The 12,766-nt window shown below is 36.4% G+C and overlaps 1 protein-coding gene across 3 annotated transcripts in view; it reads right to left on the minus strand.

Annotated features, from left to right (window-relative positions):
• Window positions 1–12,766, minus strand: part of BIRC6 (baculoviral IAP repeat containing 6) — a 175,647-nt gene that overhangs the window by 49,047 nt on the left and 113,834 nt on the right. For all 3 annotated transcript variants that reach the window (XM_021392468.1, XM_021392466.1, XM_021392467.1), the window contains exons 64-65: window positions 11,199–11,363; window positions 9,180–9,348 (exon numbers count right to left, since the gene is read on the minus strand). In XM_021392468.1, the coding sequence (XP_021248143.1) occupies window positions 9,180–9,348; window positions 11,199–11,363 (334 nt within the window). The remainder of the gene's footprint in view (window positions 1–9,179; window positions 9,349–11,198; window positions 11,364–12,766) is intronic.

Here is a 12,766-nt window from a genome sequence, read left to right on the forward strand (position 1 = left end):
ATTAAAGATGTTTGCCAAGAGAGAAAAATGCTGTAGCACTATAAAATGTGACTGCAAATCCTCAATAAATGTAGGTTACCTGAACTAGTAAAAAGCCCCATCAAATTTCAGTTTGAGATATGGAATTTCTGATCAATAAGGCTAAAACAGCATAGCAGATCGCATACAATATCAACATCCCAGCCACCAAAGAACATAATTTTACGGGGGATATGTTTCTAGAAGATATTAGACTGTAAATGAAGAGTGCAAGAACAGCTAAGTAATAGGGACAGGCTGTCAACCTCACTTTTGCAACAAAAATAGGTAATAAATCATACATATGTCTGTAAATCTCTATCTCAAGTCCTTTAACTGCACAGAATTTTGCTGCTATGAAAGTACTGCTGTCCTTCGGCATACTGCAGCAATAAGCATACAGAATAGTAATAACCTTTATATTTTGAGAAACAGACATTTTCTGTTCAATGCTTACTGTTGCATGGATGTCCAAAAGCTGATGTATTAAACAAGTAAAAGGAGGAGATCTCACCTGCAATTGCCTACTTATGGCTCACTATTCAATAAAAGATTGCGATACTGTGTTAAGGAGGCACATTATCCATGTTGGGCAACAGCAGACATGAACATTTTCAGCTGTTTCTGTACTGTGACAGTTAAATTATTTAACAGCTGCTGAAAATTCACAGAATCTCTCCGGGCATTTCAGAGCATTTGACAATGCCTCCATACCTGTGTTCATCGCTCTGACGTTACATGAGGAAATAAATTAGCTGGCTAAAGACAAATTTTACATTTCTTTTATAATAAGGCACGTTAATTAAGTTTGGAGCATCAAGCTATTTTTCACTCCTTCTATCCAATCTGCATCTACTTCTAACATCTACAAGCCCATATAAAAAGAAAACAAAAGATTAATACAACTCAATAAACGTAGAAAGGAGAACATAAATGTACAGCACAGAACTGCATTTAAGAAGATGAGAGCTTGCACATTTGTCAGACCAGATTTACCATTTGCTTTCTTTCCTCTAGCTAGCTGCCAGAATACTGGTGAAGAAATTTGCAGGAAAAATGGGGACCTCTGCCATCACTACACTGGAGGATGTAAAAAGGCGAGAGGAGAAGGAAGAGAAAGAAGAATCTATTCTAGCGCTGCTTGGAATTATTGGAACTGTGCTCAATTTATTTGTTATTGTTTTTGTGTACATCTACACTACACTTTGATGGCATTTTTGAACATCAATTACATAGCACACAGTGCAAAGACCAGTGATGGTAAGGATGATTTCTAAATTTAAAGCAAGAAAACCCACAGTCTGAAAAGATTATCGAAAACATTCCAGAGCAAAGTGCCTGGCTAAGGGCACCGAACGATGACTGCTAAATGCATCTGTGAGCCCAGGTAGGGTGCTAAATTGTGTAAATGAAGACAGACAATATTCAGTTTCTCATGGATAAGAGATGAAACCCAAATAACGGAACCTGAGATGGCACTGTTTTATTGACAACAAATGTGCAAGGCGCAAAAATATAAGCAGAAAAACAGTGAAAACAATCAGAACGCAGAAGGAGATTAATTAAATACATGAATATATATATAAGCGCGTCCCATGATGCTTACTGTAGTTTTGTGCAGTCTGTCTCTTCATAGCTGAGATCAGAAAACAGACAAAAGGGTTTTATCTTCAGATCACCATGTTAGGCTTAAAATCTACACTGATGTGCAATAAGTGTGGAAAGAGGAACAGTGTTATACCAAAAAATTGTACTATCATAAGTAAAATTTTAACTATTGACTATATTCTGCAGCATTTTTGTTAGTCTTGTGGAAAGCTGAAAAAAGTTAGGTTCTCTTGCCTTTACTGAATCTGTATTTGAAATCATGCTATACTGACAATGTGCTTTTCTAATTAAAACTCCTTTTAAGTGGCGTGAAAAAATAAATAAGAGTTTTAGTACTTCTTTTAAGAAATATTAACAATTACGATACTTTAACACATATTCTCCAAAGGAAAAAAAAAGTAAACTACATTTTCTGTATCACCATTTTCAGAATGTGTTTAATGCAAGTAAAATACAACTTTATAGTTTTACCTGATGATTATTTTCAGGTAAAATAAAAAGGATTCATAATGCTGTATGGAAAATAGCTTTAGCATCATTTCCCAGAAGAGTATACTCCCTCTGGACCAAGTCCTTCCCTTTCTGAACTGTTAATGGTTTAGGCCCAGAACCGCAACTCCCAGGAGTACTTCATGAAACACACCATTAGTTTACTGAAATTCATTAAACCATTTTCATGTTTTAAATTAAACCTACGTACGTTTTTGAATTTAATCCAAATCTGCAGACAATCTGAGGTTATCAAAAATTTTTTTATACATGAATGTAATAATTCATGTATTTCTTCTAAAAGAAAAGCTACTGTTGAGATCTTAGGATTAAAAATATAATAGAGAAAACACATATACAAAAATAAAAAAAGGGAGATGGGGAACTAATTTTAAAAATGACCATTCTTAGTATTATATGTGCCACATGAAGAACAAGACAGCTGCATTTCTGAAAATCAGCACTGCAAAACTACAAGCAGTCCCTCTATAAAATAACAGCAAATAAACAGAATCTCTTGTACAGAGAACAGCTTATTACTGTATAGAACCTCGTAACTGCTTTAACCAACTGAGCCTTCAAAAGTCAGTTCTTAACAAGTACGTACATAAAGCAAGGTCAGGGATCTATAATAGAAAGAATTTGGCAGTGATATTTCAGTGACAGAAATGACACTATTACTGTGATTTACAGAAGAATGATGTGGAAGATTGCATATTCTGACTTTGCTACTCTGAGTCAATACTGGCTCATCTAGAAGAAATGATAAAAAGAGCTGAGGCTGCACTGGAAGAAAACATGCAGATAAGAAAACTTACTCATTGTCTGTATTCTATAGCAATTCTCTGGTATTGTATACTAACTTTCAGGATATGAAGCACCAGAGCATTCTGTAAGGCTCAGCTGTATTGAAAAGAAATTACGTCGCTTATTCATGTTTACTTAGGACTATAGAATATAGTCAGTATTTTATTTCTTTCTTTCAATGTACTACTTATATTAGTATACTTATGGGTATCATCACATGAATCTCGTAATACAAGGTTATGTGAGATGGGGCTTGAAGTAAGAAGTTGCAAGAACCTGAAAACTAACGGAAAGGAAAATTTAGATAGAAACTACTGTTTATTTTGATCCTGAAGTTATTTTAAGCTTGTCAATTCTGTGAAATAAATAAACACTTTCATTTCATGTCATTTCAGTGCATAACTGTCTTCTCCAAATTGTGACTTGACCAGCACACCAACGCTGGGGTGTGGTACCGCACTTCTCACTTTGTAAGCACTTCAACAGCCCAATAGGTAAAGAGCACTCCCAAAGTTAGAACCATCCATGGCGGAGGTGCAGCGTCATTCCTTTACCAAAGAATGAGTTCATTAACATTAATGAAAACTAGAGGCATTTTTAAGTTTGGATAGTTATATACTGTCTACCTAAACAGCCACTGCACTTCTGTTTTTTTCATACTGTACAGGCTTTGACTTTTTGAAAGAAGTTACAGGGTAATATTATCACAAAGATTGCCCTGGGCATATGAGTTATACTTCATTCCAAAACAGAAGTCTTATATCCACTCTAAAATAATATTTACATCTCTGTGCTCATGCAGACCTAGATCTAACTTTACTTAAGCTAGCTCCAATCCAATAGATCCAGTGTTTACACCTTTAATCAAATATACGCATAAGAATCTCAAACAAACAAGGAATTTAACAGCAATACCTCTTACTAGGTACAGTCAAAAATCTACGGAAAAGCAGAGTTTCATGACAATTCAATGTTTACACTGTAGCAGTAACTTCAGCAATGGATGAATAAAGATGTTAGCACTCAGCTTAATGAACTCAGTGTACCAACTTCAGAGACCCATAAGGGAACACAAGCTTCCAGAAGTACGCAGCATTCTCAGTCCAGTAGAAACGGACTGCTCTTAAAACACCAAGGCAACACCACAGAATGCCTTGAGGAGATGTATGATCAATAGAAAATAAATACTTCAGCAAAAAGCTAGTGTAGTTCAAGCTCTGAGATGAGGAAGGCAGGCCTGAAAAGAATGACTGTAATAGATAAAGCCTCAACAAAGATCTATCAAGAGGCAGAAAAACAAACTCAGTATGTTCACCTTCAGCAGATTTGTCCACAGTACGTACTGCATACAAAAACCTCACAATGAGGTATTTGGCAGCAGGCTGGAACAATCCAACTGGTAATGAAATCACATACCCAGGATGCCCCAGTACTTGATAAAAAACAAAATATGCATTAAAAGCAAAAACTGGATTGTTACGAAGTTGAACATCCTGCAAACACAATCCCTTTACTAAAGCCCTCCCATAGAAATACATCATTTCTTCTCTACAGTCAAATCCAAGGAAGACTGAGCTGGATCTAACACCACAAGCTATGCTTGTCCACGTAACATGGAGACTTTATCCACCAAACAAGGGAGGGTGACTAAAAGAGCCAAGAGGTGAGCATGCAAAGAAGTGGCTGCATGAAGATGTCAGCTCAAATCACATCACCATCTGCTTCTTGTATGTCTGGGAATTCAAGCAAAGAATTCAGGTACAATTCTGTGACTTGCGGTGAAGTTTGTCGTCCAGGAAACAGGTGGTATCAAATCTCTCTCCTGGGTTTAAACAAGGTTAACTCATCTCAGGGCTTGCTACATATTAGTTTAGGAACAGACTAGGTACAGCTACATTTTTAAGGAAGAACAACCAACCTATTATTGTGGTGCTTGCTTCTCTCCTTCTTATTAAATATTGGCTTTTATTAGTCTTCATGAGCCTAGGTCTCCCAATCAAATAACTTATTTTATCAGTATAATCTATACCTTCTAGATAGCCATGTGCTCCTGTTAGTACCTGATGGTCAGGTTTGTTGGAAACTTCTTGTTGGAAGCTAATTTCATTGTGGCACATTGTGCTCAAGGAGAGAAATGTTTGTGTATTTGAGGGATTTCTTAAAAAAAAAAAATCATTCTTTCAATTTAAACATGCTGTATGAAAGACAACCGTGAAAAGATTTTCCATGCCAGCTTTTGGCATGAAATAGGCATAAATGCCCAGTAATGAATACATGCTAGATGTTCCATGGCACAGAAGTTAAGAATGATATCAGTTTTACAAACGTAAACATGAATTCTTTAGGAATAAACACTAATGTAACAGGAAAATCTCACCATGCTAGAAACTTATTTTTGTTTATAAAATGAAACATAACAAGAGTCCTAGTAACGCCATAACAAGATATGACACAAAGATGGGAAAAAACATACTAGAAATGGGGAGAATTACAGCAGATACCATTCCTTGTGACTAGTGCTGTGATCTATCTTGCATAATATGCAAAAGTCCTTCACAGATAGATAAACCTTTCTTTTTGACATGAAAAAAAAGCAATTACAGAAATTAATGAAAGTGGTCAGTTTGCAGTTTTCAAGGGCTTTACAATCACCTTACTCTGAAGCAGATGAAGCTGCAGAATGTGACAGAGCAATCTGGTTTGTAATGATCTACTTCAAGGTGAGGTTTCTAAACCACGTGAGCACTCTTCAGCTGACTAATATTATTTAATCTAAAACAATCTAGATAACAATCCAGTCTGTATATGTTTCAGGGAAATTGAGTGGTAAGGGCAAAACATATTTGAAGCAACAAAAATCCTAGATAAATTTCTAAGCACAACAAAGGTAAACTTTATATTCTGGTACTGGGCCTGTTCAAGAATTCTGCAGGATGTAGCATACCTGTACCTACCGAAACAGATGTAAATAAAACACAAAATTCTCACTAATAGCAAAATGCCCATCATTTTGTTTGACCACGGTGGCATCAGCCTACTGTGCAATAATGGGACACAGCGAAGCCAGCATTTTACTTACATATATTTCTTTATAGAAGAAGTTCTCCACGTAATTCTACGCACATGGCAGAGATAATATATGAAGATCATTTATTTCAATGATTTACAGTGAAACCTAAAATCTAGCAAGAGAATAAAGGTTACTCTTATGCTGGAGGTATTAACTAGTTCCAGTATTATCCATTCAAGCCTGAGAAAGTTACAGAGATGCTGAAATTTGCTGTTTTCTGTCAGCATTTTGCTCAGCACAGCTTGTTACTGATGGGGTGCCAGAACCTGGGAACACTCTATTAGCATTCTGCATGCAGTGTCTTAATTTCTCAGTCCAACATGCTACAGGAAAAATACAGTTAGTCACTTCTACATAAAAACATATCTGATAGCAGAAGGTACACCCTTTGGAAAACTGGAATATCGTGTTCATGAACTTTACCAACAATACTACTCTCCTTCCTATTTCTACTGGGTAAGCATTCAGCCCTACTGGAGTAAAGATAAGAATTTAAGCTAGAGAACCTTGAAATTAAATTAGAAGGTCTAACATGAAAGATTCAAGTCTGTTCTACTACATTGCACTAGTCTTCAAGGTTTAAAGACAATTAGTCAACGTTACCAACCATAAATACATTGTTTAAGGTAATTTTCCCATCTTATGAGCATTGTACCAGAGCTCAACAATGCTCCAAAGCATCTCAGCTTCTGTCTCTCTTGTAACAGCCAGACTCTCCTGTCAGTTGTGTCTCCTGACACTCTGCTGGTGATACTAAGAACCCCAGCACCGCCTGCAACTCATACTCATTGATGTGAGAATTGTCTGCTTTTGCACTACAGAGTAATGACTGCATTGGAGTTATGCCTGGCTATCACTAAGACAAACTGTTTTCAGGGACTCCTTTTAAATTAAATGCATCTGACTCAAATATTCATGATGCAAAGACATTTTTTTCCAGAATTCTTGCCTACTCGCACATCATCCTCTCAATACTGGTATCCTATTATGTTTCCAAAGACCAGCTTGACTGATACAAACCTGCACAACTTTTTTCTTTTTAATGAAGAGCATTATTAATTACAGTTTCAGGTATAAAATTTTGAACAAATACAGCACGAAGCACTTAAGACTGCGCTGCTCAGATCTATGCATTAAGCATAGCAATCTTTGAGTTCTAAATTCCAATGAAAATAATAGTCTTTGTGAATTTGAAATTAGAAAAGGTTTTGCTGTGCTTTGACATAGTTTATCTGCTACTTTAAGAGCTACACAAGAGTTTATGAAAACATAGGAAGTATCCACTTTGTTCCTGCTTGACTAATTGTTAATTCAGAACTGTAACATTTGAGTATCCTCTGACAATCACAATAGCAGTAGTCTAGCAAAGGAAAAGATACCTAAAATAAACATCTTCCACTGAGGCTGTTCCTTTTCTTTGTACTTAGGTAAAACAAATTATCCCTGAAAGTCAAACTTGTTTAAACTTCTCTCTACCAGCCACATATCTCATCTCTTCTATCAGTATCTGACTGTTCTTCCCCAGTTAAAGGTGACTTACACAGACAGATATGTTTTCCAATAGAAAACAGCAAAAAGCAATTTCAACAGCTGCACATCGTTTATAACTCTGAACCAACAGCTTCATTCTCTAGATAAAAGGGCATTTTTGCCAGGTTTTTCAGTGACTTTTCCCTTCTACCTCAACAACAGAAGAATTTATGTCTGTTAGAAAGATTACTTTTCTTCATTGTTTTACTTTATCTTTTTAAAAATTCTTTTACATTAGATTTTCATTTGCAATAATGAGCCTAGTATATAAGCTACATAGTTCATCTTCCTGACTGCAATATGTACAAAATAGAACCAACAAATTCATTACAAAATTGAGAGAGGTGTCAAACTATGGCCTGGCAAGTGATATCTCTGTATTTTTATTTTTTATTGTAAAGCCCCAGTGGACTTGTTGAACTACTTTTATTCCATCATATCGGATTATGTAATGCCCTAGTTACCACAGATTAAAAGAGCCACGTTCTTGTTTTAGTTCTGTGTAATTTTGTAGACACTTACGACACAGATGATTTCTCTTTAAACTCTGGAAACAAAATATGTCATGTAATTCATCAAGCAGCTAAGACACCGTTTCAAGAAATTCACATCACTATATAATACAGCTGGCATCCAAAAGAGCTACAGTAACGTGATAACGTATTTATCAGTTACTTCAACAAGGGAGGCAAAATTAGGTCCCAAACCAAATTATTCAGATTTGGAACAATATCTTCTGCTATTTACAGATTAAATCCATCTTTACAAAGCATCTGAACAGAAATCCAGCCTAACGCAAAGTCTACGTTCAAAAGCTTAACAGCAAAATTTATCTGAAAAAACCACGTCTATCGATAACTTCGTATTATACTAACACCTGCCATCTAGTGAGGCTGAACACAGGTCACAAACCCTATCTGAAGGTTTTACCATTATTTCCACATAGGCATTTGCTTAATTTCCTGCTTGAAACTTCCTTGGATAACTGAAGTATCTTCTGTAGTAAGGTTTAACATACTGAATTAAAACTATCGAAACATCTTTGAGTAGATTTGCAACCACATATAACTCATTTGTTTTTTCTGAAAAAAAAATTCTGATGATTTCATTGTTCCATTTTTGAAAAAATGTTGCAGTTTTCTTAAGGAGCTAACTTCTGCATTTCCTAAATGCAAGAGTAAAAGGTCTGCTCAAAGCAAACACAGAATAGCTCTAGAACTTAGTAGTTGCAACATATATCTACTTCAGGCATATACTTGTTCAATTTTCTTACAAAATTAACAATTTTCTTCACTGAAAGATTGCTGGTCTTGTATAACGTACTCCCTCTCCATGGATCTTTTATATAATAAGAAGAATCAGAATTTTTCAGATGGAAATATGATACTCATGTTAATTTCAACCGTTTAAAAACTGAAATTTAAAGACACTAAACCAACGAAGTTTAGGCACTAAAAAGAAAAGAGTATTTCAATGAACACTGTTATTTAGTTTTCTAAGGCTGAAGTGAATGTTTCATTAGTACAGTTCTAGAACAGCAAACATACTGAAACTAGCTAGAACAAGCTGTTGTTGATAGAAATGGCACTGTTTTCTTACGATGCTTATTTGACAGAAGTACGTATGTTGGATATAGAAGGAAAGAATGGCACATTACCTGAATCGTTGCGGAGGTACGATGACATTGCTGGAATGAGGCAAGACTGACTGAGTAGCTCCAAGAGAACGGATGGCAAAGCGGTGCTGTTCTGTCCTCTGCCCTCATGGCTAGTCTGGGTCTCTCCATTTGAAGTACTCCCTGCAGGATTTATGTAACTGGCAAGAACCTGAAATACAGAAAAGTATTTCATCAAAACTGATTTATTTTAGGCAAAAGAACTTTTGTTGTCCTCCTTAAGAAATACACCACAATACTTTGCAAGATACTTTGTTAATTCATTACTTGTGTTTATTTCAGCAGTGCCAAAGATGTCTCAGAAGGAATTTCATTCAGTTCCTAGATTATGATCACAATTTTGGCAAATGATAAAATTAAAAAACTATTTTAATTCTGAATGACTTCAAGAGAGCAACTAACGTGAACATAGATAAAACTGCTAGTTACTCAAAACAGGAGATTGCAAGCTCACCGCTGAGATGTGCTGCTGATCAATCCCATTCCCTTTAGAACAGCCAATACCTAAAAATTATTTTTTTAAAATGCAAATGTTTTAAAATCCATTTGTAATCTACTTTTGGATGGATCTTCCAGTAGCAGACGAGACAACTCGTGGTGAACATGTCAGTTACTCTGATCGACTGCTCATGTATATGTTCGTGCTTCAGTAAACAAGGTGCAGCCTCCCCCTCAGCAAAGGTGGGAAGCCACCTCAGGATATTCCAACTGCAGCTCCTGCTGAGTTCAAAGGCCCTTAATGGATGCTGAAGACTTTCTTTCGTTCTCCTTCTTTGCTCTAACCCCATTACCCACTGTCTTCTGCTGCAGCATCTTATTTTTATCAGCACTCCAAATTTTCCTGAACAACCTTTCCAGAGAACTGATCATAAAACTGACTGACATCTTTAGCAAAATGCTGAAGGGTTTTTTACTTCTTCCTCCAATTGCTGACTGCTCAAAGCAAACGCCTCCTTTCCTCATGACTTTTGACAGTTAAGCTAAACCTCTGCATGGCATAACACAGAATACTGCCTGGAAGCCTCGCCAAGAGTAATTCAGGTGCTTTGAACTCTTTTGTGCTTAGGAGAATTGTTTCAGATTTTATTTGTTTTGCTTTTGTAAGAGGATGTGATACTTGTGCCTTATAATCTACAGTGACAGAAATAACTGATTACATCAAATTGGTAACTTCATCAGCGAGGGCATGGACATTTTCAGAATTTGACCTCGTTTGTGATCTGACCCAGCCGTAATGTTAGTTAACACATTTGAGCTGATAGTTCTGTGAATGAAATTTTTGATGACTAGAATGTTTCTCATTTTACACTGCTCTAAGATAACAGGGGTTGGATGCATTTCACAATTGGACTCAAAAGGCCTAAGTGAATGGGACTTTCTTGTCCTTAATATAAGGTATTTGAAAGGCATCAGTATTATTGAGATCTAGATGCTCACTGGTGATTTAATATTGCTATTTAAGTGACGTAATCAAGATTTTACAGTATGTCTAAGTGAGATTTTGTTTAGCTGGCATACAACACATTCACAGACACTTTACTAACAACTTTGGACATTTTCCTAAAGCAGAGAAAAAACAAGTGAAAAATGGATAGGTAACATGACTTTTGCATAAAAAATGTCTACTTCCTTATCCTTCTTCCTTAATGGACAGTCTTTACTTTTGACTGAATGCCACAGAGATGTATGACTGCTCCAGGGAAATACACTAGAAAACATCTTGGTTCACAGTCTATTCAGAACTGTCACCTAGGCTTACCCCCTTGGGTCCTTTTTATGCAGCAGCCTAGTGAAGCTTGAAAACAGCCTCACTCAAAATGTATTTAATTTTTCATGTATACAGTTGTACACACAGTTGTAAACTGTTTTGTTTTGGTTTTCTTTTTGCACAAAATATCACAATTACTGTACTATCAGACTAAAAAAATATAAACTATTTTTGTTTCCTAGGACCTAATGTTTCAGTCACTTGTAATTAGTCAAAATTTCATCATTACACACCTGTAGAAGGCAGGTCACATGCTCTTCTTCTAGCCTTTGCTTAGTCAAAGCTTGCTCAACATCCCATCCTGAAGCTGTGGAGCCTGTTCCAAAGCCTGTACCCTTAGCCCAGTACAACTGCTGTTCTTCTGTTGATGCACTGTTGTGTGTACTTGACACCTGTGGCTAAGTTACAGAAAAAAAAAGTCATAATAATTTCATCTTTTTTATCTTACCAACCAATTATCTAAAAAGCCTTTATTCTGCAAAATAATGTAATTTCAATTTATTAATATAATAAAGATATTAAGATCCAGGTGAACTCAAAAGCTGTAAATAGGAATACCCCTGCCACAAAATTGCAGTACAGATCAGCACTAAATTGTTGCAAGTGATTCTTTGGTTTAACTAAAACTGCAAGTCCATTTTTGTTTTCATTTAAAATACTGTTTACATGATGAAAGACATTGAAATGTTATTTAATCGATATCATGCTGAACAATAAATCTCTGAAATTATTACTATTTAACTCCTACTCAAGTTGAATAACAATTAGAAGGGATGGAAGGCAGGAATGTCATCAAAAGTAAAGTGAAATGTTAAGATGCTCAAGAATATGCTGTTTTTGAATAAATGTACCAAAATGGGAAGTGGTACAAGTTACATGTATAGCTCTGATACGTGATTTCTGTATCACTGAAACATATACTCATATTTCCTCTGCAGATAACAAGGAAGAAATGCTTTGTTCTTCAATGTTCTGAGACACCTTATATTTTTCCAGAGTAGCATGTACAGCTTATTCCAATGGTCTGCATTACTGCATTTTACTAACATAATTCCAGTACTAAATTTCCTAGCCCTTATGAAAGAGTTCAAATACTTAAGGTAGTTTTGAAAATTTATCAGATCTTTGATGAAGTGGATGTGGAAAAAATTTCACCTGACCCTCCCCTGACACAGCCCCATGCCGTTCCCTCAGCGCTGCCCCTCCCCTCCCTGCGAGGAGCTGCAGCTGCCATGAGACCTCCCCTCAGCTCCTCTGCTCTGGGCTGAGCACACCAAAGGGCCTAAGCCACTCCTCATACACCTCGCTGTCCAAGCCCTTCAGAATCTTCGTAGCCCTCCTCTGGATACTTTCTAATAGATTTATGTCCTTTTTACATTGTGGCACCCAACCTGCACCCAGTGCTGGAGGTGAGGTGATGAAATAGCTATGCGATTATTTTCATGAAGACACTGCCACACATGAACATACCGTGCCTTTAACACTCAGGAGGATTTCATGAAAAATTACTTGAAATACTGAGGGTGAAAGCTGTGCCTCAGAGATATAAGCTCTGGTGCAGGTCTGGTGGTGGATCTCTCATTTCAAGTTACCATCTATCACTTGATAGCTATGAATTGTGTAAAGCAACCTGTTTCAGGGGTCATGGAAGAACTCAAACTGAGATAAAAAGTAATGGTTGCACTTTCCCTTCAAAAGTACAATAATGCTAAGGCATTAATGCGTCATCAGTCTGATACTCAATTAGGTGCAGAATATTCAGATCCCCTTCATAACTGACTAGCCAATGACGCGAATCATA

This window comes from Numida meleagris, chromosome 3 (assembly GCF_002078875.1).
Source record: "Numida meleagris isolate 19003 breed g44 Domestic line chromosome 3, NumMel1.0, whole genome shotgun sequence".
NCBI lineage: Eukaryota > Metazoa > Chordata > Aves > Galliformes > Numididae > Numida > Numida meleagris.